Source organism: Haemaphysalis longicornis, unplaced genomic scaffold (genome assembly GCF_048455015.1).
Source record: "Haemaphysalis longicornis isolate Haplotype H1 unplaced genomic scaffold, Haemaphysalis longicornis Haplotype H1 scaffold_2, whole genome shotgun sequence".
Lineage (NCBI taxonomy): Eukaryota > Metazoa > Arthropoda > Arachnida > Ixodida > Ixodidae > Haemaphysalis > Haemaphysalis longicornis.
The window spans coordinates 250,850,106-250,873,654 of NW_027526295.1; the positions used below are offsets into that span (position 1 = coordinate 250,850,106).

General features: G+C 46.2%; 1 protein-coding gene across 1 annotated transcript in view; it reads right to left on the minus strand.

Annotated features, from left to right (window-relative positions):
* Trpm (transient receptor potential cation channel, subfamily M) overlaps positions 1 to 23,549 on the minus strand; it is a 266,832-nt gene that overhangs the window by 20,650 nt on the left and 222,633 nt on the right. The window contains exons 6-10 of the mRNA XM_077700146.1: positions 13,576 to 13,747; positions 3,430 to 3,613; positions 2,683 to 2,809; positions 1,831 to 1,903; positions 1,078 to 1,178 (exon numbers count right to left, since the gene is read on the minus strand). Coding sequence (XP_077556272.1) covers positions 1,078 to 1,178; positions 1,831 to 1,903; positions 2,683 to 2,809; positions 3,430 to 3,613; positions 13,576 to 13,747 — 657 coding nt within the window. The remainder of the gene's footprint in view (positions 1 to 1,077; positions 1,179 to 1,830; positions 1,904 to 2,682; positions 2,810 to 3,429; positions 3,614 to 13,575; positions 13,748 to 23,549) is intronic.

Consider the following 23,549-nt stretch of genomic DNA (forward strand, 5'->3'; position numbering starts at 1 on the left):
GGGGCTATTCAGGAAGCTTTACTTGGAAAACATGGGTTTACAGATAAACAGAAAATACGGGAGCCATTAGAGCTTAGCAGACGACATAGTCTTGCTAAGCGAGACTGCAAAACACCTCAAAAATGCTTGAGGAACAAAATGAGAAAGCGAGGCCATGGGGCTAAAAATAGCTATGAATAAACCTAAAGTAATGATGAATGAACATACCGACATTGCCCCGTTAAGCATATGTAACGAAATGCTAGAACAAATATTAGATTAGTACTACCTCGGTCGGGTCATCTGTGCTGATCCCAAACACGAGAAAGAAATCCTACGGAGATTAGGAATGCGCTGGGGTGCACTCGGGAAACACTCCCAAATAATGAAAGTAAACTACCTCTATCACTGAAAAGGAGAATGTACAATTAAAGCGCCCTTCCGGTGATCACATATGGAGGGGAAGCTTGGCGTCTTACTAAACAACTTGAAAGCACACTTGGGTCGGCTCAGCTGGCCATGAAAAAAAAAAATGATAGGATTAACGTTAAGTGAGGTGAAGGAGGTTCTTGGATGAGAGAACCAACTAGAGTACAAGATATCATAGTTCGAATGCAGAAACGACAAAAGAAATTTCGGAGGCAAGTGTTGGACTCAAATGGCACGGGACAGGAGCGGTTCGAGGTCGACGGGAGAGGCATCCGTCCTGCAGTGGGCCTAGTGGGCTCTTGATGATGATGAGATACTCTCTGACTACACACAAGTGTCGGGTCATGCAAATGGTTTTTTTTTAATTATGTGATTATGTGGCACTCCACGAATACCGTATTGAGCCCACCGAGGAAGAAAAAGATGCGACAATCAAAGCAGCTGAAAGCTTTACTACAAGGCATCAATAAGTTTAAGGATATTGTAACTAATATTTCGCAGCATGCTTTTTTCAAACACCAAGAACGCTTTTGCTGTGCCATAGAAGGGGATTATTTTTTTTTTTGTTACTCCCGGAGGTTAAATCCAATGATTACATTATACGCACTTTACTAACTTAAACAAAATCGGCCCCACTCCAGAAGCCCCAGACAGCACTGTTCTGCTCACCGGCCACTCTTGCCCATAGACGAAGATGTCCGAGCGTGCTATATCCCCTCTGTTCCAGGTCAAGGCCAGGTTAAGCTGATCGACGGGTGGCAAGTACTGGCCTGCGAGAAGGCGAACATGCCAGCCAAGGGGCAAACAAATTCGAAATGCTTATTTCGGGTATTTTTATTGTAATTACAGAGAGAGAGAGAGAGAGAGAGAGAGAGAGAGAGAGAGAGAGAGAGAGAGAGAGAGAGAGAGAGAGAGAGAGAGAGAGAGAGAGAGAGGGGGGGGGGGAGCTTTTATTTGCGCAGGGAAACGGGGGGTCAAGTGAGAGAAGGGAGACTGGGCGGCGGGGGTGTTAGCGGCTTGGGCCATATTGAGGGTTCGTCGCCGTTGCAGAATATAGAAAGGCAAGCCTAATAACAAGTGAATTCCTTATTCTACCATGACTCCAAAATGACAGAACATTGAAAGAGACCGGGTTTAAGCACTCGCCACAGCGCAGCGACACTTTCAAGAAAAGACACGTTCTGTAGAAAACTGCACCGTAGGCATGCAATAGGATGAAGTATCTTACTTTCTAAAACTGAAACTGAATCGCGTGTTGCAAACTCGCGATTATAGTTGTGATTAGCTTGGCAATGGCAGTCACTTTCCATAATTATCAAGAATCGACAGACAACACCCAACGATTCCAGGGAAGCACAGATAACCGCGAAGCGCACCAGGACTGGCCGGTGCACACAAACAAGAAAAGGGTCGTATACTTGCCTTTGAGCAAAGCCGACAGGACTGCCTGGTCAAGTTCCTTGCAGGGGCCCTCTCCCATGCGGAAGACCGTTATCTGCAAGTCAAGACAGATTACTGGGTGGCTTAGATACAAAAACAGCAACAACACAAGTTTTCGGATCTGGGGCACATAACGTACGGACACTTATAGTGCGCTTGAGGCGACACTGTTCTTTCCGCTCCCCTAAGCTCTTCACCCACCGTTGACACCAATGCGTTTGGTTTCTTGTCCGCATAAACATTTGTCCGGCGCTTTTCTCCGTGATATTGTAGGCGTGAGTATGCGGGAGCATGTGCTGAATGACTTTCAGCCCCGTTAGTTGTGTGTAAGCCACAAATAAAACGTCTATCTGAACACAGGAAATGTACAAGCTTCTACGCAAGTAAAGGCATTCTTGGGAGTTGTTTATCTGCCCGCGAGTGCCTCGTGTTGTTCCAATATTTATACCCCTGCATTGCTTCCTACGTACCAAATTCACGAGACCATGTCTGGAAAAGCCCCTTCTCCAGCTTCATTTTGCATGCGACTGTTACTTCACAAAGCTTAAACGCATAGCCCTTTTTTACCCGCATCAACATGCTTTTTCTTTGTTTCAGTATAGCGAGAAAGAAGGTGAAGTAACCTCTAAAAAAGGTAACATAAACGCGGCTTTGTAACGGCAACCGTGGGAGAAAGCGCGGGGCTGACGTAACCTGCGAACCAGAAATAAAAGTACACTGGCACGGCGAAGCGGTGCGGAGGAAGGTCAAAATGAAAGAGGAGCAAACGTATTTTGACAAAACCGCTCACAGAGTTCCCTTTGCAAGAGTGTTCCCGCAAACGCGCGAACGTACCAGGTCTTTCTTCTTGATAGACTGCAGGAGTTCCACGTAGACCTGCTCGGCTTGCTCTTGTTGTATCTGGAACGTCTTCTCGATAGTGGTGATGAGTTGCTCTCGGAAGCCCTCGGGTAGTTTACTCCTGGGGGCGGATTTAGAGAAGCGATAGCTCGTACGTTGTCCCGATGGAAGAATGTTTATATTCGCAGCCCCAAAGCAAAAGGACAGGGTAGATGGACAGTCGCCTTGAGCACGCTAACATAACTAGCCAAGGCGGTAAGTCCACCGTCGAGGCGAAGAGATTGATAAACCGGGAATGCAGCGATGTGGTTTAAACAAAAACTACTTTTGTACTTCTAGCCATCACTAAAATGTCACCGAGAAAATTGCTTTAGTTTTGTTGTCGTCCATTTTATTTGGGTTGGAGATCGCTAGCGCAGGTAGGTTGGGTGAAATTAGCTTACCAGAACAGCCTAAATTGCGAAAAAAAGGTCAGAAACAACTCTGTCGCTTGCACTCTTGGAGCTGCTTATACCACAAGCTTTCGCAAAACCGCCTCCACTTTTGGTGAATTCGCACGCTTACCATGGCAGAGTTCTGGTGCCAGGAGTAGCATTTTGTGTGCGTGTACACACAGGTTCTGCGTTCTTTCATAAAATATCTGACTTGCTTTTTTGAGCGCTGTAGCTTTACAAACGTAACAGCTTCCTGTTGCGTCCCTATTCGGCCTGACAGAGTGCGAGTGATGAGGCGTGCACGTACTCGTCGTCGGGAATGTATCGGTGCGCGAAGGCGATAAGGTCGGCTGCGCGCCCGGAGCCATCGCAGACCACCACTGGCACCGGCGGCAGATCGGTGACGTACTCGAGCACTGTGCGCACCGTGTTCAGTCCTCCCTCCACGATGACGCATACCACTGGGATGCCACACCATTGCACGCTCGAGCCTGGAAAGGTGGGGGTGCAGAGGGCGGGCAAACATGCGCTGGGTTATACAGGCTTCGTGACAGGATATTAGTCGCATCGTTCAACGACGCTAGATTTTTCGGGGTTCTGCCGTAAACACACTAAAACTGTATCAAAACAAGCCAAGGTGACCATGGATGCGGTTGCAATTTGCCAGAGGTTCCAGAGCGGTGCTGCTCATCTTCGACACTTGAACTTCTACATTTTTTTTTCAATATAACTTATTTGAATTGAGTTAAATTGAACTTTTTGGATGGAATTCCAAGCAGGAATATAATTTAATTTTCTCAATTGAAAGTTCACAGTTCAAAATGTAGAAGATGATAGGTAAGACGCTCCAACGCTCCCGTGTTTAACCGACATTCTCTTGTTTTTCATGCGGCCCCATGGAGAACCGCAGATAAAATGTACACTTCCTGCACACCATGAGGACACACCAAGGACTAGGCGGGCATAGGCAAATCTGAGGGCAGGTGCAATGCTGTACGGGAGATGACGCGATGGATGCGAAAGGAAAGGGTTATGCCATTTACAGACGCATGGACTTAGCCATGTTACGTCTCAGTTAAGGCAAATTCTAAATATGAGCAACTGAGACCTGCCGTTATCTCGACCACAACGAAGGGAGATCATGGCGTCCCGAGAGGGGCTCACAAAGGATATTTCTAAAATGCCTTGAGGCAGTTTCGCGGGAGTAGTACGCATGGGATTTTTTAATGCACATACTTGCATTGTTTTTTGGTAGGCTGCAATCGCATTATACTGCATGTGCTGCTGTCTGGTGTATTCATAGTCTTATTATCTAGTGTAATTACGTTTTGTTTACATAGATGTTCGACTTCAAATGAAAACATATTATTTGAATTTATTTTTTACGCGTTATATCTTGGTGGTACGGGAAGGATATCTATTGCGCGAGCCCGTTTCATAAAGTTGCCACTCAACCACGATCTCCACTTCTTCTGCAGTGACTTCAGGAGATTGGCAGTGAAATTGTGCTTCATTGTTAGCATCACTGCTTCAGCAGTATAAATCACTGTTATTATTGCTCTATTACGCATTTAATAGTTTTTTTCTGATCCCTTTCAGTTCTTTGTATTCATCTTCTAACCCTATATTAAGCTTGTACGTTTGTGTATATGGAACTGATATGGGCATGTATAAGGTATAAGCTTAATGCTCCAGATTTCCAAATGCCGTTCACACTTCGGGATCCCATACCAAAAGGATCCATAACTGGCTATGGCTAGCGGGATAAAGTCAAAGGCCCGCTTTTAATATGTCTAAGTGCGTGTGCGTATGTGTGTGATTGTTCTTGTGCACATACAAACAGAACAGTCACGCTGTGGAAGTAAAGAGAAAGTTCTTCCAGTGGCGTCAATGCGTGAGCGTCCTCGTCTTTCACTTTTCTTCGAGAGTTAAGAGGTGGTGCTGACGGTGTGTGATGCAGTCACCTATTTAAGAGCGTAGCTCTTGAGCGCCCACTCCGATGGTTTCGCGTCGCCGTCGGCCCCGCTGTAAGCGAGCGAACAAAGAAAACACCGAAGAAAGACGCTATATAGCGAGCCGGATAGCTGAGGATGAAAGCATGGCGAATGTGTGAGAGGGGGGAGGGGGGGGGGGGGTGTTGGGGTGCGGTATGCCGAGGCCACCCGAGGCCTTCTCTGCGGTGCCGACGACGCAGTGGGAGATAACGCCGGAGTTGTGCGTGCTGTCGTGAGTTCGACGATGGCGCGATGACTTCCCGAGGTGACGGATGTGCTGCGTCTACAAACAGCTTCTGCTTATGCTTGACGATTGTTGAAGCGGACGAGGCGCTTTCCACAAATCTTTGAATACTATTTTGAACAGCGGTTTTATCGATTATACACTCTTCTTTTAGTACGCGTTACGTTCTAGCGCGAGGCATTGGAAAGCGAGTGCCGTGGTGATTTAGTACCACGGCTACATGAGACAACGACGACAGGAGACGCCGACAGTCCGAACCCCTATGGGGCTTCGCCCATAAATTACAGCAGTTCCACTTAAGGTGAAAGCGGTCGGCGGTACAAAGCACTGATTAACCCGCCCAGAGGACTGTGCTGCCATTATCTGCTCATTGCTGCCACCACTCGCGCTCTTCCACTCATTCTCTCACTCCTCTCTTGGCAAATTGAACATAGGTTTTGTCCAATGCAATACAAATATATCGCCTTTGCAGTGCTAACGCGCCGTCTGTCTGGAACCTCACGAGCGGAACTACTGTTATTTTAAAGACGATAGTCTTTCTTGGGCTACCTAAACCCAGAACGTTAGGTCTGTCTGCATGTCTGTCTGCCTGTTACTCGATTCAGCCACCCGGCCAAAGTGAAACGAAGTCTGCGCAATAGTCTTATATACTCACAGACAAATATATGTTCACACTTGTCAACATTGTTGAACAAGAACAAGACATTACAGAAATATAAGGCATAAAATTAATACACAAGAGATATTTACAGTGTTTCATTATAAAAAAAATCATAGATGCTTGATTTATGCAAAATGGAATACTATATTCACTGCAGAAAAAAAAATTCACACTGTCGCCCGCGCCACTATAGCTTCTGCCGTCATTTTAAGAAATCAAGCGACAACAGTTATGAAAGGTTCCGCCAGATAGGTTCCATCTTCTGCTTGGAACGCACTTGGAGTAGGGAAACGCGGTTCTTTAAAGGTTGAAGTAGGGCGCCTCGATTCACGCGTGTCTCCGCCGTACGACAACGCTGGAATTGAGGCACCCGGCATGAAACAGTGGAACGCGGCAAAATTTTAAGAGGCTTGAGCAAACCTTTAATTTATTTACCTTGGCAGGAGCGCCATGCAAGAGGAGCAACATGAGAGGTGAGCGAGAAAGTGAAGGGAGGAATTTACTTGGCAAATGTCCACAAACACTATCGTCTTTTCTCGACATTTGCAACGAAAGGAGCAGATACGCGGCCAATTTTTTTGTGCTGGCTTTCATTGTGTCCCTGCAGTTTTCTTTGCGCTAAACAACGGGGAGATGTATCACAGGGGCTAGCGCTTTACGAGTTTTTAATGGTTATGAATATATAAACCGCTTGTTGTTCAAAGCTTCAGTTTGGGTGCGTTACGTCGCTACGCGGTGGGGCTCTGCTTGAGAACTTTACGTTGCTACGCCGAATGAATGCGGCAGTGGCTAGACAGCGTGAAAGCCAACCAGCTACGACAACAAGGCGCGACCATGAAGTGCTCTGCACCTAATAACCGGCAGCCCTCGCGTCCATCTAGTTAAAAACTCCCGTCGGGTTGGTTTTCAAACTACAAGCGAAAAAAGTGGCCCCAAAAAACGACGCGTTACGAACTGCACAGAAAGGCACCGGAAATTGCGAGATGAAAGCAAGCACCAAAAGAACAGGACTCCCGCTCATGCTGTTCCAGGCAGAGAGGGCGCTAACACTGCGATGGCAGTAAATTTGAATTGCATTGGACAAAACCTCAGTTCATTCCATCAAAGGAGGAGTGAGAGGGGGAGAGGAAGATCGTGAGCGGCGGTTGCAATGAGCGAAAATGGCATCACAGCAACCTTTGGCGGAATAATGACTGCTCTGCACTTGCGACCGCTTTCGCGCTGAGTGGAAGTGCGTTATTTTTTTTAAAAGAGCCATGTAGAGAAAACAAAAGTTTGTTTTATTCGAAAGATTAGGTTTTTCATAGTACCCTAAGCGCTTTCCCAGAAGCAAAAGATGCTTTATTCACTGAGAAATAAGGAAATTTCGGAGTTCGGCTGGCGGTAGTTTCGGTGCTCTACCCACTGCGCCACAAAGCCGACACAGAATGGAGGGCTACGAACGCGCCTTATATCCTTGACTCATTCAAACTACGTCAAGAAGCTGCTGATATAACGCATTCACTACCTGTGGGCGGAACGCGAGGTACATGGTGCTCTTCCCACTGCGCAACAATAATCATACCCACGTGCTAATAAATGATGTCACGTGACCACGTAATTAAGTCTCCTCATTGAATTACAATACCACAACCAACAGCAACAAGTGCAACAACATTAACGTAACGCAAACTACTTAACGTCGTGCGCCCCCGGAAATGCTCTGCATTTGATCATGCCCCTCGCGAGGGGGATGTTTGATACAATTCCATTTAAGGACTTAGATAATTTCGCCAGAAATATGAGACTGCGAGAGTTTTTTTTCTTTACACGAATACTGAACTCTATGCTGCACGCCTGATTGGTCTGATGCATGCACACGGCGTCGTGGGCGCGACCTGCTGGGTCCTGCCTGAGTTGTTTGTTTACGACACTAATGTTTCCGACCACCCAGAGGATAACAGCTTCGCTGTAAAAACGAAGTGGTTACAACGGGGATAATGGGTGGTAGGGTGTCGTATACCCGTAAATGACATCCTTGTTTTCGGCTCGGTTGAACAGATTTTTAAATCCTTGCTTCACAGCAGTGAAAACTAATATTCCATCTGTAGCTCGAAAGCAAGCGAAGCGATGGCCGTTTACTGGGCAACACCTGTCTATAAAGCCGTTTCTGATGGAAACCTTGGAAAAGTACAAAGCAAAATATAATGACTCACTGTCTGTGCTGTGCACCGAAAATGAGAAAAAAAAATGTTCTGGGTAGTTGCTTCTTGTCATGCTCTTTTTTCCTGCTTTCTTCTTCCTTTCCCTCCTTGCAATGTTGCTAGCTCTCGACGCATTCAGAGGTTGACCCTGCTTCACTTTATCAATGCACATAGCCGCAGTCTGACTCCATACGAAGCGGCTTTAGGTCCTCTTTTTAGCTTGATGGTGACCGCCGTTGCTGACAGCACCGTTGAAACGACTCGCTGCCCCAAAGATTATGCGCCAATAGATAACCCCAATTTTCTGAGTCTCCTTTGCTGTCAAAGGTACTGCTCTACAGCACTTTGGATTTCGAGGAGCCTCGCAAGCGCGTCTGCGGATAGGAAATGTCCCGAGGTCCTCCTTATTTATGAATATTTGTTAGACTGGGATGTTTTTTATTTCTTTTGGATCAGCATGACACGAAAGAAAATAAATACTTTCTCTCGATATCTTCTGGCCTGCGTGATAATCCTCAGCGTCCTGACGTGTTCTCACCCTGGCTAATCATACGTTCGAAAGAGGTGCGATCGACCAGACCGCGATGGTGATTTCCAGGAGAATCTTTCTAGAACACCCAAGGCATGACAAAGAGGGAACTTTGGGCCGTTTATTTATTTTTTGTAGACGAGGGGAGGTGTATACCCGTTTCATGAAGGCGCAGCAAAAAGTCTTTTATGGCTTCTTTGCTATCACATTCTCCTTATTTGAGAATAAGGTGATAATCACATTCACATTAATAATCACATTCTCCTTATTTGAGAATTTGAGAATAAATCATTGAACTGTCCAGTGATTGGTACTGGCGTATAGTTTCCACACCACCTCCCCATCCTTGTCGGGTAGTTTTATATTTTCTTCCGCGTTCTGGCGTACGTTTTGTCAAGTTTACTTGGGGATGTCGATGCAGCTGCGGATGGTGATGGCGCAGCCCTGGGGTTTTTATTCCGTCCAGTTCAGCTTACTTCTTGGCAAAGGTAGCGATGCAAAGTCGTAGTTTTCTCGCCTACGCCAACACGGCGTGCGCAAGATAGCATTGTCCGGGATCAAATCAATTGTAGTGTAATTCACGTGGCTTTGCTGTGGCATTTATGCCAGCTTCTTCATGCACATTTATGGCACCAAATGTGTTAGTATGTATCGAGTGTTGCTCGCCTTAATTCGGAGTGAGATAAGCTCAAAGTTACATTAAGTCACACGACCAGCAATATCGTTACCTTGTCTTACATCATACGAGAGCGTCCCGCTTTAAATGCAAAAGCAGTGGTCGGCACGGAGAAGTGCGCGTTGAAAGTGCGGAGTCTGCCTTTTATGTGAGGTAGGGCCGGGGAGCGATCGACCGACACCAGGCCTCCTTATTAGTTGTGTAAGTGGCATGGCTTTCGTCACACGTAAACCCGTTTACTGCAGCATTACAGACACGCTTGACATGATCAAAGCAATGATAAAACTGGTGTCAAATTTTGCTGCTTAAAAATATTGAAACCTCAATGCCGTAAAGGGCAGTTACCCGATTCTTCCTCTGACATCAGCGTTTGGTGACCCCAAACTGACCTGTTGGTAGGGCTTACAGGTTAAGTTGTTATACGGCTGAGTAAGCTGTTCGAAATTTGATTTCCGGTCTCGGTGAATGGCTTTTATGTTGGTCAAATATAAAAAGAAGCAAAGGCGTGCTTGCACTAGATTTTTTGTGTCATTTAATTTCTAAGACACCATTGGTGGTGTAAATAAGGACACCGCCTCCCAGTACGCCACCTGTATTCTGTGTTCAGAAGCGAGCGCGCGCGCGCGTGTGTGTGTGCATGTGCGTGTGCGTGTGCGTGCGTGCGTGCGGGCGGGCGGGCGGGCGGGCGTGCGTGCGTGCGGGCGGGCGCGCGTGTGCGTTTGTACGTGCGGACGAACGTGTGCGTTTGTACGTGCGTGCGTGTGCGTGCGTTCAATCAATGTCTGGCATTTGAAAAACTGCTTTAAGTTCCCTAATTCCTTGTCTACGTTCTCGGTATCTATAAAGGCTCGCTGACCATGAAAAAATAAAATTATTTTGGAAATGTTTCGGTGGCTACATGTTTGTTTCGTTAGGGGCTAGGAGCTTCTTATAATTATTTACTGATTGTCATGCAGCGCTTTTAACTAGAAATATTGGTTTACGAACCGCTACAGACAATGTGTTGTTTTTTGCTTGTTGAATTACAAGGTGCTGCGATGTAGAAACCCAATGTGTGCTTTTTGGCTGGCTGGCACACGGTGATTTATTTTGAATCATTCAGGATTATCGCGAAGGGAAAGAGGGCGCGAGAGCTCTTAATAAGGTTACAATAAAAACCAAAGAAAATTACTCGACACTCAGCAATCGGGCCCTAGAAGAGGAAACAAATGGGGTTAATTTTTTTTTTTCATAATGCTAAAATATCTTGGGAGTCCGCATTATTGCGTTTATTACGTCTAACACAAATAAACAAGAAATTCTCTTCATCAGCCGCAACACAGAAGTTGCTACGCAACACGTGTGAGATGAATTGCAAATACACATTTTTATGGTACCATACACGCGGATGCCGCTAATAAAAGGGTTTATATTTTTAACAAAAGTGCAGCTGGCTGGAAGGAATTGAGAAATGAGGGCGGGAGACAAATAATGCCCAAACTTAAACAAATATTTGAATTTTTTGCTTGTATTTTTATCTAGAACAGGTTTACGAGCAATTTTCATTATAAAAACGCCTTGCTAGCTTCAAAATATGTGGTATTGCGACTGGGCATGCAATAAAGCGGCGCATTTACGAGGAATCAACCCATTCAGAGAACTAATATAATTTAAGCTCAGGTCAGGGGGTGCAATATGCAAAATAGGTCAGCTTTAACATTGTTTGGCGGAGAAAGGCGCTTGGTGAAGTATTGGATCACAAAATTGTTTCACTTTTCTACAGTGACTTAATTTTTACTTTAGTGCTAAAAGAAACCTGGTTCTCGGCTCAATAAGACGTGAAAGTAGGAAATGTCGACGTTGACTTACATAGGGATTCGTAATTGATTATGCGGCCAGATGCTGCAAAACAAAAAAAAAGCTATCAACTGCTACCCACAATCGCCCCAGCGGGCATCCGTCGGTTGTCACATGGCCTATGTAAGCGCGATGAGAAGTCAATATTACCCCGCACATGGCTTTACGTCGCTTCCCAAACGTATACCTAAGCAAGACGCGCTGAATTTCCTCCTTTCTCTGTCGGACTTGCAGTGTTCGCAAAGACAACGGCTACTCAGTCCGTGCAGAGCGCATGTTAAATTTACTACCACGTTGTTCTCAATCTCACTAAGGTATTAACTTGCGCTAGTTGGTTCTTCATCGTTGGGCTAGTTGCATCATTGGTATAGTTGTTTCTGCGACAGTGCTCGTGTCTGTGTATTCTTTTCTTGATCCCTGTTTAGCACTGCTTTTCCGCCATATGACGTTGTTTTCAATTAAAATGGTGTTGCGTTTGCGTGCTTACGCAGGCTTCAAACATATGCCTCGGAACATGGCATCAGGTTGCAAAGACTTAATTGTCTGTTGAACCTTAGGACGATAGGGACCGAATTGTGCGCACGTTGATACTCCTTGTCCATTGCCTGTGTATTGTGGGTGTGTTCCTGTGTCCTTAAGTGTTCATGTGCTTTTGCGAATGTGTGCTTGTGGGATTTTAATTAAAGTTTGTTTCACTCTTCTCTCTACCACAAAAGACGTTCTCATGTAACAACTTTCCAGTTAACATAAATTAAATCTGTTGCTTTCTCAACTTCTTTCCAAGCACACTTCTGTTTAAAAATTAAGTGAGCGTACTCTTAAAGCCTTTAAGTGCCCGCAAAATCCTTCGTTGATTCAATGCTTACGTATTCGCTCAATGTATTAGATGCCACCCGCCGCGGTGGCTCAGTGGCTAAGGCGTTGCGCTGCTGAGCACGAGGTCGCGGGTTCGATTCCCGGCCGCGGCGGCCGCTTTTCTGATGGAGGCGAAAAGCAAAAACACCCCTGTGTACGAGATTTCGGCGCACGTTAAAGATCCCCAGGTGGTCAAAATTAATCCGGAGCCCTCCACTACGGCGCGCCTCATCGCCTGCGCTGCGTCGGCGCGTTAAACCCTACAATCAATCAAATGTATTAGATGCGATTGCATCTCATTCACTCGCCTTGTCCCTGCATCCGGCGTCGGCGTTGTTGTCGGCGTCCGCCCCTCCCCCATTCTCCTAGCCGCGTGAGCTGCGCTCTCCTCCGCTCACCCCCTCTCCTCTCCGATAGCGAACACTTTCTCGCGAGGGGCATTGGATTGGATTCGAATGGATTGGTTTGGATTGGCTTTGCTTAACTTGGCTTGGCTTGGCTTGGATTGGATTGGATTTGGATTGGATTGGATTAAAGTGGATTGTGTTGGATTGTGTTGCGTCATAGCCGCGGCAGACGCACTGGCGCCGGCGCGTCCCCTCACCGTTATGCGCGCTATAAAACGCGGTGCCTGTGCCGCTCCGCTCCATCGTTCCAGCGCCGTTCCTCCGCTGTCCAACGCTGCAACGTGAACCCCCTATGCGTCGCATCTACACAGGGGTTCCCGCGAGGGGAGGTGGGAGATTTTTTAGCTCAGCTATTTGATGAAGCAGATTGCTCAAAGGACTAGTAATTTAATTATATTTGTACCACCGTACTACTCATGAACGGAAGAAAGTAATTGTTCGTTTGTACGCTTACCATTTTTGCATGGGAAATTGTCATAAGCATAAAATATAATAAAACAGTGATGTGCAATGGTATGGAAACGAAACAAATACTACGCGAGATAGAGGGAAGCTCCCAGGGAGTATATTGTGGGCGTGAGAACGCGGAAAACAACGCACAAAAAAAGCCAGCAAAATTACGTTCGCTCTAGTAACCACAAACAAAAGTGAACCGCAAGAGATATTTGCATATTCAGAACCCCTGTAGCCCATTGAATCCTTCCCGAACAAAGTAGTTTTTCTGCAACGAGTAAGTAGGTAAGAATTAGAATTTATTACTGCGACGTTATCAACAGACATCGCCAACCAGCGTGTCACATGTGAGGCAGAAATGGAAATCGCTGCAAGGAAATCTCGGTGGTGGTTCTTATCTGGAGTCTTACAGGAAACTAAAGCTCGAAATTTCCTGAAGATGCGATGGTGAAAGGCCACGTGAGCTGAACTGCCCAATGGAGTAACAACAGCTCGGTGGATTCAATCTACCTTACGTGTAGCGCCCTCATAAATAAATCGAACTTTGCGAAATCGACGCTGAAACTTTCGTGTAGTGGAACGTAGCATAGTGAGAAGACTTGTCGGCGTACTCACGGTGGTAGAACTTCTGCCTCGATATGTGCTTCTCGAGGCGCTTGCGGAGGCCGATCTCTGCGCCGTACTTTCCCGTGGTGCCGTTGTCGGCCAGCACGAAGTATGAGTGGTGCTGGTTGAGCACAGCGAAGCGACTCTTTGGCGACGATATGCTGTAGTACTGCACCACCCGCTGTCACGCAAGGAGACAAAAGAAGAGCGGCATTTGGAACTTAAAAATAAAGACTTAGTTAATAAAACAAAAAAAAAAAGCCGCCGGAGTTTTGAGAAGCGCCAGGTCATGTTTGATTGAGAAATGCGCCCCCCCCTAACTTTTTTTTAGCAGCGGCATTCATAACAAAATATGTATTGTATGGAATTGATCATACAACCCTAGTGAACCGCGCCGAATATACGGAATCACAATAATACGGAATTCATACGCAGTATCACGCACCAAGGCGAAACTAATGCAGATAATCTTACCAAAAACAAAACAACAAATTGTTTGTCAGAATGAAAAGATTTGACACAATTTTCATGTTTCTGTCTAAATTGAGCGCGGAATACGGCACCATTTAATTTCCGCATGTGTTACCGTATACTCCGTATATATGGAATTCGTACGGATTATGTTTCGGTATTTTGGCCGCCATAAAGTCATAAAACCGGTGTCAAAATTTTTTCACGTAATTCTATACTATATTATTATGTGTTGTGTACACGAATCTATGTTTGTATATCGGCGGTGTGCCATGAAATGTAAAATTTCGTATTGCCATATTTCTATACAAACAGAACTTTTAAGGAGAATAGGAGACCCATGTTACTGTTACTTCTTACCACTAAACCCCTACACTTCCCGCTCCCCCTTGACTTTCTCGTTTAGTCCAGGTATAATTCTCCGTCTCTCCTCGGACAGAAAGCGTCACGGAAATACGTGGTAAAAACCAAAACACGATTTTTTTCTCTGACAGTTGGTGGTGAACCAGGGCCTGATAATCTGGGAGGCCCTATTTCACCATCTGAACGCCAGTGAGCCAGTGATACAATACGGGAATGGTTGTTGCTGCTTGAGTTAAACAGATATATGAGTGCGGTGCAATGTGGTGCGTATCATCGCGTCTTCAAGTAGCCCTGCAATCAAAGTTTCTGAGCGTTGAGTGGATCATCGCATCTTTTCCGTGATATTCAATCATATGTGTTCTTGTAAGAAAAAAAGTTACACGACAAGATTAAGATCTTTTTAGAAATCCTTCTACTCTGCGTTTCCGGGGAACTTGCTGGCGTTTGTAATTTTCCACAAGTATATGTAGAGCGGCTGTGTCGGAAGTATTCTTAATGCAGACAGGTACCGCAGAGAAGACGGGATAGAAAATGTGCGGATTTTTGCGCGCAGTTTCCAGGGTGCAAATACTAGAAAACAAAAAAAAGTTTAGAGAATGTTAGCAATGAAGTATTAAGTCCCAGCAGGAGAGCAGGACTAAGCATTACTTGTCAGCGAATTGGGGTGGGCGGGTTGGTTATTAGAGCAGCGAAACACAATTAAACAGCGACGTAAGGACCATTCTGAAAAGGGAAACCCCACAGGACGGGCCAGCGTCCGTCCTTCGTGGTCTGTGTTTTTTTTTTCTTCTTCACTGCGCTGTTCAAACAAGCTTAATTGCATTATTTGAGATAATGGTACGTAGAGAAATCTATGTGTGCAAGAGATGCACCACAATTTCGTTTCCCGTTATAGACGATTCGTTAAAACACTCCTGACACCTATTTAAAGTCGGCGTGCATTTATCTTATAACGGTGGTTTATACAAAAACATTTTAGAGGTTTGCTCTCTGATAATTCGTCCGGTAGTTTTGTTGTCTTCCTCCCCTGAAAGAAATGCGAAAGCAATAGAAAATTCAGGGGAAAGCACTGGCTCGAACTAATAAATGAGTCACAAATTATACTGAGGTAAAATCCAGTATAAAGGCTATAAGGCGTCATCAGTTACGATGTGGTATAAAAATATGAAAGCTCCGCCGAAGCCTGCATGGTTTCTTGGACCTTGGCAGCCAGAAAACTATTCGCCTCCTGTACCAATTCAGGTATGTCGCGTGGTACCGGAGCTAACGGAGAGTTTACACAAGGGTGGCGCGAGAGTGCATTTAGTTGAGGATTGAATAATAAGGGCGTTTATAGAAAATACTCCTCTACAAAACGGGAGTGAACGCTTTCATTGATCAGACGAAGAAAGAAACGTTTATAGGGAAATTTTAAGTGTAGTCGTTTTCTTTCTGTCTACTTATTTGCAAACGATCTGATATTGAAGCGCGAATTTTTTACAATTTGACCTGGCAAAGCCCTGTAATGGTTGTGCGCCCTTAATCACTAGAACTGAAGCGATTTTGTGCATGATGTGCGTGCAATGTGACGCTGTAGCCTGTTCCCCAGTGGTGGAGACCAGACCAGGCTGCTCAATGGTAGTTAAACAAGATGATGAACCCTGCTGACTTGATTGGACTGCGATGCAGTTAACATACAAATGAAAATTATCTTACAAAACATACGTCTATGCTTTTTTGAATTGACGATATTTTATTTAGAAGCATATTCACGGGGTGCATTCCCAACGTGCGAGAAACCAACCACGATCGCTTTAGGTTTGCGCATTCCTTTTATGATTAGCTTTATGAAGCAAGGTTGGCCTACAGCTTTATCTAGAAGAGTATCACAGGGCTCCGTTCTATGGCGGCATTGTGACGTGACCGGAATTGCTGAGGAGCAGTAGCGTTGTCTTCATTTTAACTGTTTCAAATATAACTCCGACTGATCGCTTCCTGTAATCCCTGGTGAGATGAAACTTCCCACGGTTATACAGCCGGTTGAGCTTTCCAAGGCTATGCAATGTTTTTCGGAAATAGCTTCGATAAAACAGGAGTTCTAGGCAGCGCCCCCCGAATCTGAACTTAAACGGCTCCAGTTTCGATAAAACAGGAGCCGTTTTCTGTAGCCGTACACCTGTCGTAGAAGTCCACGTGTCGAGAGATGCTCCACGGTGAACTAAGTAATTATGACATGGACACGAAACTTGGCGCAATCGTTGAATCGTCTCTGCGGCAAATCACACCATACTTTTTAGCAGGATATTTGCAGTAGATCGCTAAACAGAGAGCATTCGAGACAAAGCCCGCTTCGTCGCAAAGCACCTTCTGCTGACAATCCAGGAAAGGAAGGAATCGAGAAGGTCATAGGTAGCTTCACTGTAAGAGGTCTTTGTGAACGAAGTTGGTGTGCTGCAATTCTCGTCGTCGTTTGTAAAGCATGTGTCACGGCATAAACACTTTTTTTCGGCAGAGCCCAACTCTATTTTCGGCACTATTCACTCCTACATCATCGCTGTACATTACTGAGATTATTGATGTGCCCATGAGTCGCACTATTCTTCATGAAGTTGAGCCATAAAATCACGGTGAAGTGAATTTATACTCACGCAAGGAATTTTTCTGTACCAAAAAGAATAATAACCGCAAAAAGGGAATTTTCAGCGCTCACGATAACCCTCAGATGCTTCGTAAAAAGAGCTCAGTGATCAGCGCTACTATAAGCATAATTGCAAAAAAAAAAAAAAGTATGGGAGTGAAATCGACCCGGTAATAAGGCTAAGGTACTGGTTTGTCTTTATTTTTAGATAAGAAAGACGCGAGTGAAGAAAAATTACGCAAAGAGGAGTTATGAAGAGGAACGTACGAAGAGGAAACGTAGTTTTTTGCATCTGCTTAACAGCCAAGGTAGCCGACTTATAAACCAAGCTTTTTTACCCGAGAATTAGGTAAGATATCCCGGCAACGTCTTTGCAACGGATCCAGTCTGGGAATATTTGGGGGTGCTCTAACTATCCGTAGTAGGGGCCTCTGGTTGGAGGGAGAAAAAATAAGAGCAACGTGGTGTTCAAATTACTTGATTCCTGCTCGTTATATACTAGTAGCCGTCCGTTTTTGCAGACTCCGAAAATTCGGACTTGCTGGATATTCGGGCCTTTCCCGAGGAACCGCCAGTTGTCCCATAGGAGCAATTTATATGAGCGACGGGTATGTTGGACAAAATAAAGCCAAAAGTTCGAATTTTTCAACTAAATTTTCCGCAACAGAGCCACGGTGCGACTCCAGGACGACGCTATTTTGAATTCTAAGCCACCTGGCTGGCATCGGATAGGACGAGGATTGGTTTGACTACCGCCGGGGCAACAAACTTTGAACTCAGAGGCAAGAATTTTGCATTACCCGTCGCGGTGTCTCAGTGGCTAAGGCGTTGCGTGTTGAGCGCGAGGTCGCGGGTTCGATTCCCGGCCGCGGCGGCCGCTTTTCTGATGGAGGCGGAAAGCAAAAACGCCCGTGTGTACGATATTTCGGCGCACGCTAAAGATCCCCAGGTGGTCAAAATTAATCCGGAGCCCTCCACTACGGCGCGTTAAAACCCTACAATCAAGAAGTCTGCGGCGGAAGCTATCTCGAAGGCCGGAAACGGGGCATGCGTGGCCAGTTTTTTTTACACACCACTTTTTCTAGGCACCAGGGGACGCTCACTTATAAGCAACATCATCAGCAGACTTGTACTGAGCCATTCGCGACTTCTTCAGTCCTATTTAAATGAAATAAAGTTCCTTTTCGCGACTTCCGGATTTTTCAAACTGCTCTTTTATGGGACTATTTTTCAATCGGCTCCACGTCCGGAAAATCGGTCGGCTACTGTAAGTGCCATCGACTGAAATGAAAGAGTTGTAGACTCAAAAAAAAAAAAAAAAAAAACAATGAAACGGCGCAAAGCTTAATAGAAAAGAAGTTTATTAAAAAAAAATAAAAATAGGGGATATACTTTTGAAAAGGTAACAAGAAGGCTTGCGCGTGGTTCAAGGGGAAGTGCACAATTAAGCCAAGCTGAATCTCGAGTCTAACAGCTGCGTTTAAAGGGCTATGAAGACACAGTACGAATTTTTTTCTTTAGTAAGACTGCTTTGCCTCGATAAAAATGATACAAATTTTAATGCAAACCTCAGGCGAATAAACGAGATTGTAAGAAAAGCATGCAAAGCAGTGGAGACTGCACAGCAGCTTTCTTTCCAGCGCAATCTCAATGACGTTATAGCATCTCCTTTGTCCGACCTAAGCAATACCCAGGAAACATGAATGGGGGATCGTACTGGAGCGCCTAGTACCGCTCGGTCGTATCCCTTGAATACCAACGTGCACTTGACACAATCATTACTGTTTTAGTGCTGGCCCGTATTACGTCACACCTTCACGTATCAGGCCCCTGTAGCTTAAAATAGGAAACGTTTTTATATTTCTTGAGTTTTCTCAGATAAAAACGTATCTCATGGATTGGATGAAGCTGAGTGAGTTTAAAATGACTAGTTCTTTCGAACTCAACAAAGTTTTATTTTGTCATCATCATCCCTTTGTAGGGTAGTTGTAAGGTAGATACGACCAGTTGTAAGGTTGATGGAGAGTTAAAAGGTAGATACACCTCACAACTGGTCGTCAAGCGCAATCACGTGGTATCCGGTATCCGCCGTCCACCCGGCCATGCGATTCTGCCGTGGTGTGGGTGAAACAGCCGTTGACGGCGCCATCTCCAACATCCTTGACTGATGCACTGGCTTGCTGCGCAAGGGACTTTGGCTCAATGGCGCTCACAACCAGGATGTTCTTCTCTACGACACGCACGAACATGTCAGCGCGGTTGTATGCTTCCAGGAATCGACCACCAGCTCACATAGCCGCTAGATGGTGAACGGCGCACCGTCGAAGCTGTTGATGACCTCGAAGATCATCTTTCATGTCTTCGGATTTTATATCTTCCACGTTGGGGACGGCTGGTAGGTCATCCGATGGCACCGCCTCGTGAAATTCGTCCATCACAAGTTCCAGTCTTCGACTCAGAGGTTGCCTCAGCTCTTCCCATGAAAACACTGTATAGCCGGTTTTCGCGACGTGAGCGAGGAACTCGTCGAACAACAAAGAGGCATGAGCGGGATTCCTGTTGGCGGAGCCTGTGAGCTCGTCCAGGACAGTCTCTTTTCTGTCGTTGATTTTGCAGTCGTATGGGCGGTTTTTTCTCGATACAGCTATTCTGTGTTCGAGGAGACAAACACACATAAACGGAAGCTGGCAGCCTCTTACCACAAGGAGTTGAGCTTCGCGTCGGGCGGGAGAAAAAGGACTGAGGTCGCCCCCGGCGGAATGCTGTCACCAGCTAGGATGTGATGATGACGATGCCCTAGATGAATGGGACACGCACCCAGGAGAAGAGATTGGCCATGACTAAAGCGCCGACTGTGCTCGGGATAGAGCTAATAGGTACAATTTATTTGCTTTCCAGAAACTACAATTGTGGTGAGATATAAACCTGGACTGTGTTGAAACACGAATTACCCAGTAATTATGGCTTGCTTGACAATTTGAGTAGCCTGGCGCAGAAAGAGAAACTTGCATAAAATTGAAATGGAATGGAATGGATGACTTTATTACAGGAGGAGGCCAATAGGCCCTGGTGTGGGGCACGGGGAAAAGGGGAGGGGAAGATTGTTCATATAAAGTCTGCACTGCACTGTGAGTGTTCACTTAGCACGATATGCACAGGTGAAGTTGTGACGAGGGCACTCTACTACGACCATGATTGGGGTATCCAAAAGGAGCCGTTCAGGAGCCACAAGGGGTGTGTTTGGGGGTACATCTAGAGACAGGGTGAACGATCCGCCATCATACTACTTTATAGAGACCTGTTTTGAGACCGAATTCTGTAATCTTCTGTAAAATTTGGGGGTTGTTTCTGACGTGTTGGACATGTTCTTCAGAAGTCGTCGGGCGTACGTGCGTCGTAAGGAACTGGTCGCGGTCAGTCGAGTAAGCTGAACAAGCCCAGATGAGGTGGAAAAGATTCGGTGTATTGTTGCTGCCACAGTAGGGGCACCGAGGACTAGCAAGGTGCCTATGCGTTGTCCATTTGGAGATGACGTCCGGAGTGTAGGCCGAGTCAGCGTAGACTTTATTAGCGAAAATTTCTCCTGTTCTTGGCAGGGACTGCAGAGGAGCAAGAAAACCAGGTGGTGAGGCGTCGGCAAGCCGTTGCCGGCTGAGGTTCTTAATTCGACGGTATTTTTGCTGCCAGTCCATTTCGCATGCCTGTTGGGGCTCAGGTCTTCCTTGGATGGACACGGGAACCATGGGAGGATTGCGTAAACACTCCCGGGCAGCATTATGCGCCGAATGGTTTCCGTCCGCTCCATATGTGTGAGCAGGAGTCCAGACCAGGCGTATCTTGAACCCTTCGTGAGTGAGGTCACGAATTTTGTAAAGAATGTTGGTGGCCGTAGAATTGGGCGAGAAGGACCTGTTCAGTTCCCGTAGAGCGACATGGGAGTCAGTGATGACACGGAACTTGTTGGTGGTGATAAATGAGGTCGCACTTTGTATGGCCTGAATGGCGCCGAGGATTCCGAAAAGTTCGGCTTCATCAGTGAGACCGTATGTGTTTGTTATATTGCGAGAGCCATTAAGCTGGGGGATGTCAGGGCAGGTCCAGGCCACCGCTGCTGTTGTTCCGTTGATGGATGCGTCGGTAAAAATGTCTATTTCATCGGGAGCTTTGTCGTTGGCGAGAGTGCGGACATATTGTTCCCGTACGGCGCGGTTACGGCGAGAAATGGGTCGGCGCCTGAGGTGGCCCAGGGCGGGTCGCTCCCAGGGTGGAATAGCAGGTGGAAAAGTGTCAGCATTAAAAGTACTGTTTAATGTGTCCCACTTCAAAATAGATTGTCCTTGAGGCACGTGTTCAAGGTGCTTCTGAAAGCGGAGTGTCGTCTCCTCTACCAGGTTAGCGATGGGGGGAAGCGAAACTGCTTCCGACAGTACGTCTGTTTTGGTATGGAGTGGAAGCCCCGAGATGGTACGGATTAGATGTCTGTTGAGGATGTTCAGCTCGTTTAAATGGCGGGGACGCAAATCATAAACGGGGAACCCGTACGTCAGTCGTCCGTGCGCAACGGCACGAGCAAGCATGAGACATGCATTCTGACGTGATCCGCCATATTTTCCAGAGATACGAGTTATTAAGTGTAATGCGGAGCGCCAAGTTGTTCTTAAATGGCGAATCCACGCAGCAGGACTATTACAGCTGCTTATCTGCAACCCCAGGAGCTTAATAATGCCATTTTTAGAGGTAATAACCTTGTTGGCCACTTGAAGTTCGATGGTTGGGAACGCACGACTATCTTTGGCTTCTCCGTCGAGTAGTGAACCGGACATCCCGCAAGAGTACTCCTGACTACATCGTCGCTCTCGATATTCACAAGGCTTTCGACAACGTCAGCCAAGAGGGCATACTCCGAGAATTGGCCGCTGCCTTCCCCAGTAAAAAGGCGCAGAAATAGGTTCGTTGCTTTCTAGAGCACCGACCCATTCGTCTCAACCCGCGGGACGCAACGCCCACAACCTACTACCTTGACAGAGGCGTTCCTCAAGGCTCGATTCTTGGACCTCTACTATTCAACCTGGCTATGAACCGCGTTGCTCGCACACTCGAAACAGACTCTGCTGCACGGTTCGCCATGTATGCAGATGATATCGTCGTGTGGACAGAAGCTGCCGACTATGACTCCAAGGAAGGTATGCAAATTGAGCTTCAAGCTGCTGTGTTCAGCTTGGAGCGCACCCTCGCTACATTCAATCTGCAATTATCTCCTAATAAGACAGAATTCCTCAGCGTGGACGGCAAGCGCGCGACGAACCCGGATCAAACCATAAAATTGAAAAAAAAATCTCCCTTTTTGCGGCGCCAAAAAACAGAATAACCGCCTCATAAAGCTTTAGCCCCAAAGTGTAAATTGACTCTTAAAAAATTACAGTCTAAAACTACCCAGAAGCAGCGGCAATGATCCGGCTACCTGGCACTGCGCGCATAGTTCAGTAGCAGAAATCCCTGATCTGGAGAGATAGTATTGAGCCTCGAAATACGGGAGTAGGGAGCTCAGTGCTGTTTCGTTGTGAACCGGTAACCGTTATTTACTTTTTGTTCCAGTTCCGGTTCGCCTTCAGCGCGCAGAGAATAACAGTTCCGATTTGGGTATAGTTCCGGCCAGTATATTGATTAGATTCGAATGCTTGTTACATTAACACAGGAATAAAAGCCAGCAGTCAAGGACGCCAACAAGAAGGGCATGGTGCAAGGAGTTTTTATTTATTGAAGTGCGTTTATTTTTTTTTACATGAAAGGGAAAAAAATGAAGAAAACATACTTCCTGATCGGGAACCGAAACAACGACTTTTCTAATATGGTCGTGGGTTCGATTCTCACCCGGGGGGGGGGGGGGGGGGGGTAATCCCGTGCTTAACCACGATACACTGAACTGGCGAACACGTGCCACAAAGTAAGAAAATTCGGTGAATGACACAAATATTCGTACAATTTGACTTAGAAATTGGATCCGCTCGCGGCACTACGCAATGCAGAACGCCGTGTTCGCAATTGCCTGATGCCACAGCCCAGACAAGCTTTTATTTAAAATCTAATGCCGACTTCGTCGTTCGCACAAATTTTATTGATAGTGGTATCGATTGGTAATTCGGCTAAATTTTAGTTAAGCTGAACTACATCCGACTTATTCATCCGACTGAAACATCCGACTTATTCACATTTGATTTGATAGATTTATTGTAGTGTTTAACGCGCCAACGCAACGCAGGCGATGAGGCGCGCCGTAGTGAAGTGTTCCGGATTAATTTCGACCACCTAGGGATCTTGAATGTGCGCCAAAATCTCGTGCACACTGGCATTTTTGCTTTTCCCCTCCATCAGAAAAGCGGCCGCCGCGGCCGGGAATCGAACCCGCGTCCTCGTGCTCAGCAGCGCAACGTTTTAGCCACTGAGCCAACGCGGCAGATCGACTTATTCCAATTTATGGTCAACCCTGGGACGGAGCTTTCTGGGTACAGTTTCTGAAGTATTCCTTGCAGGT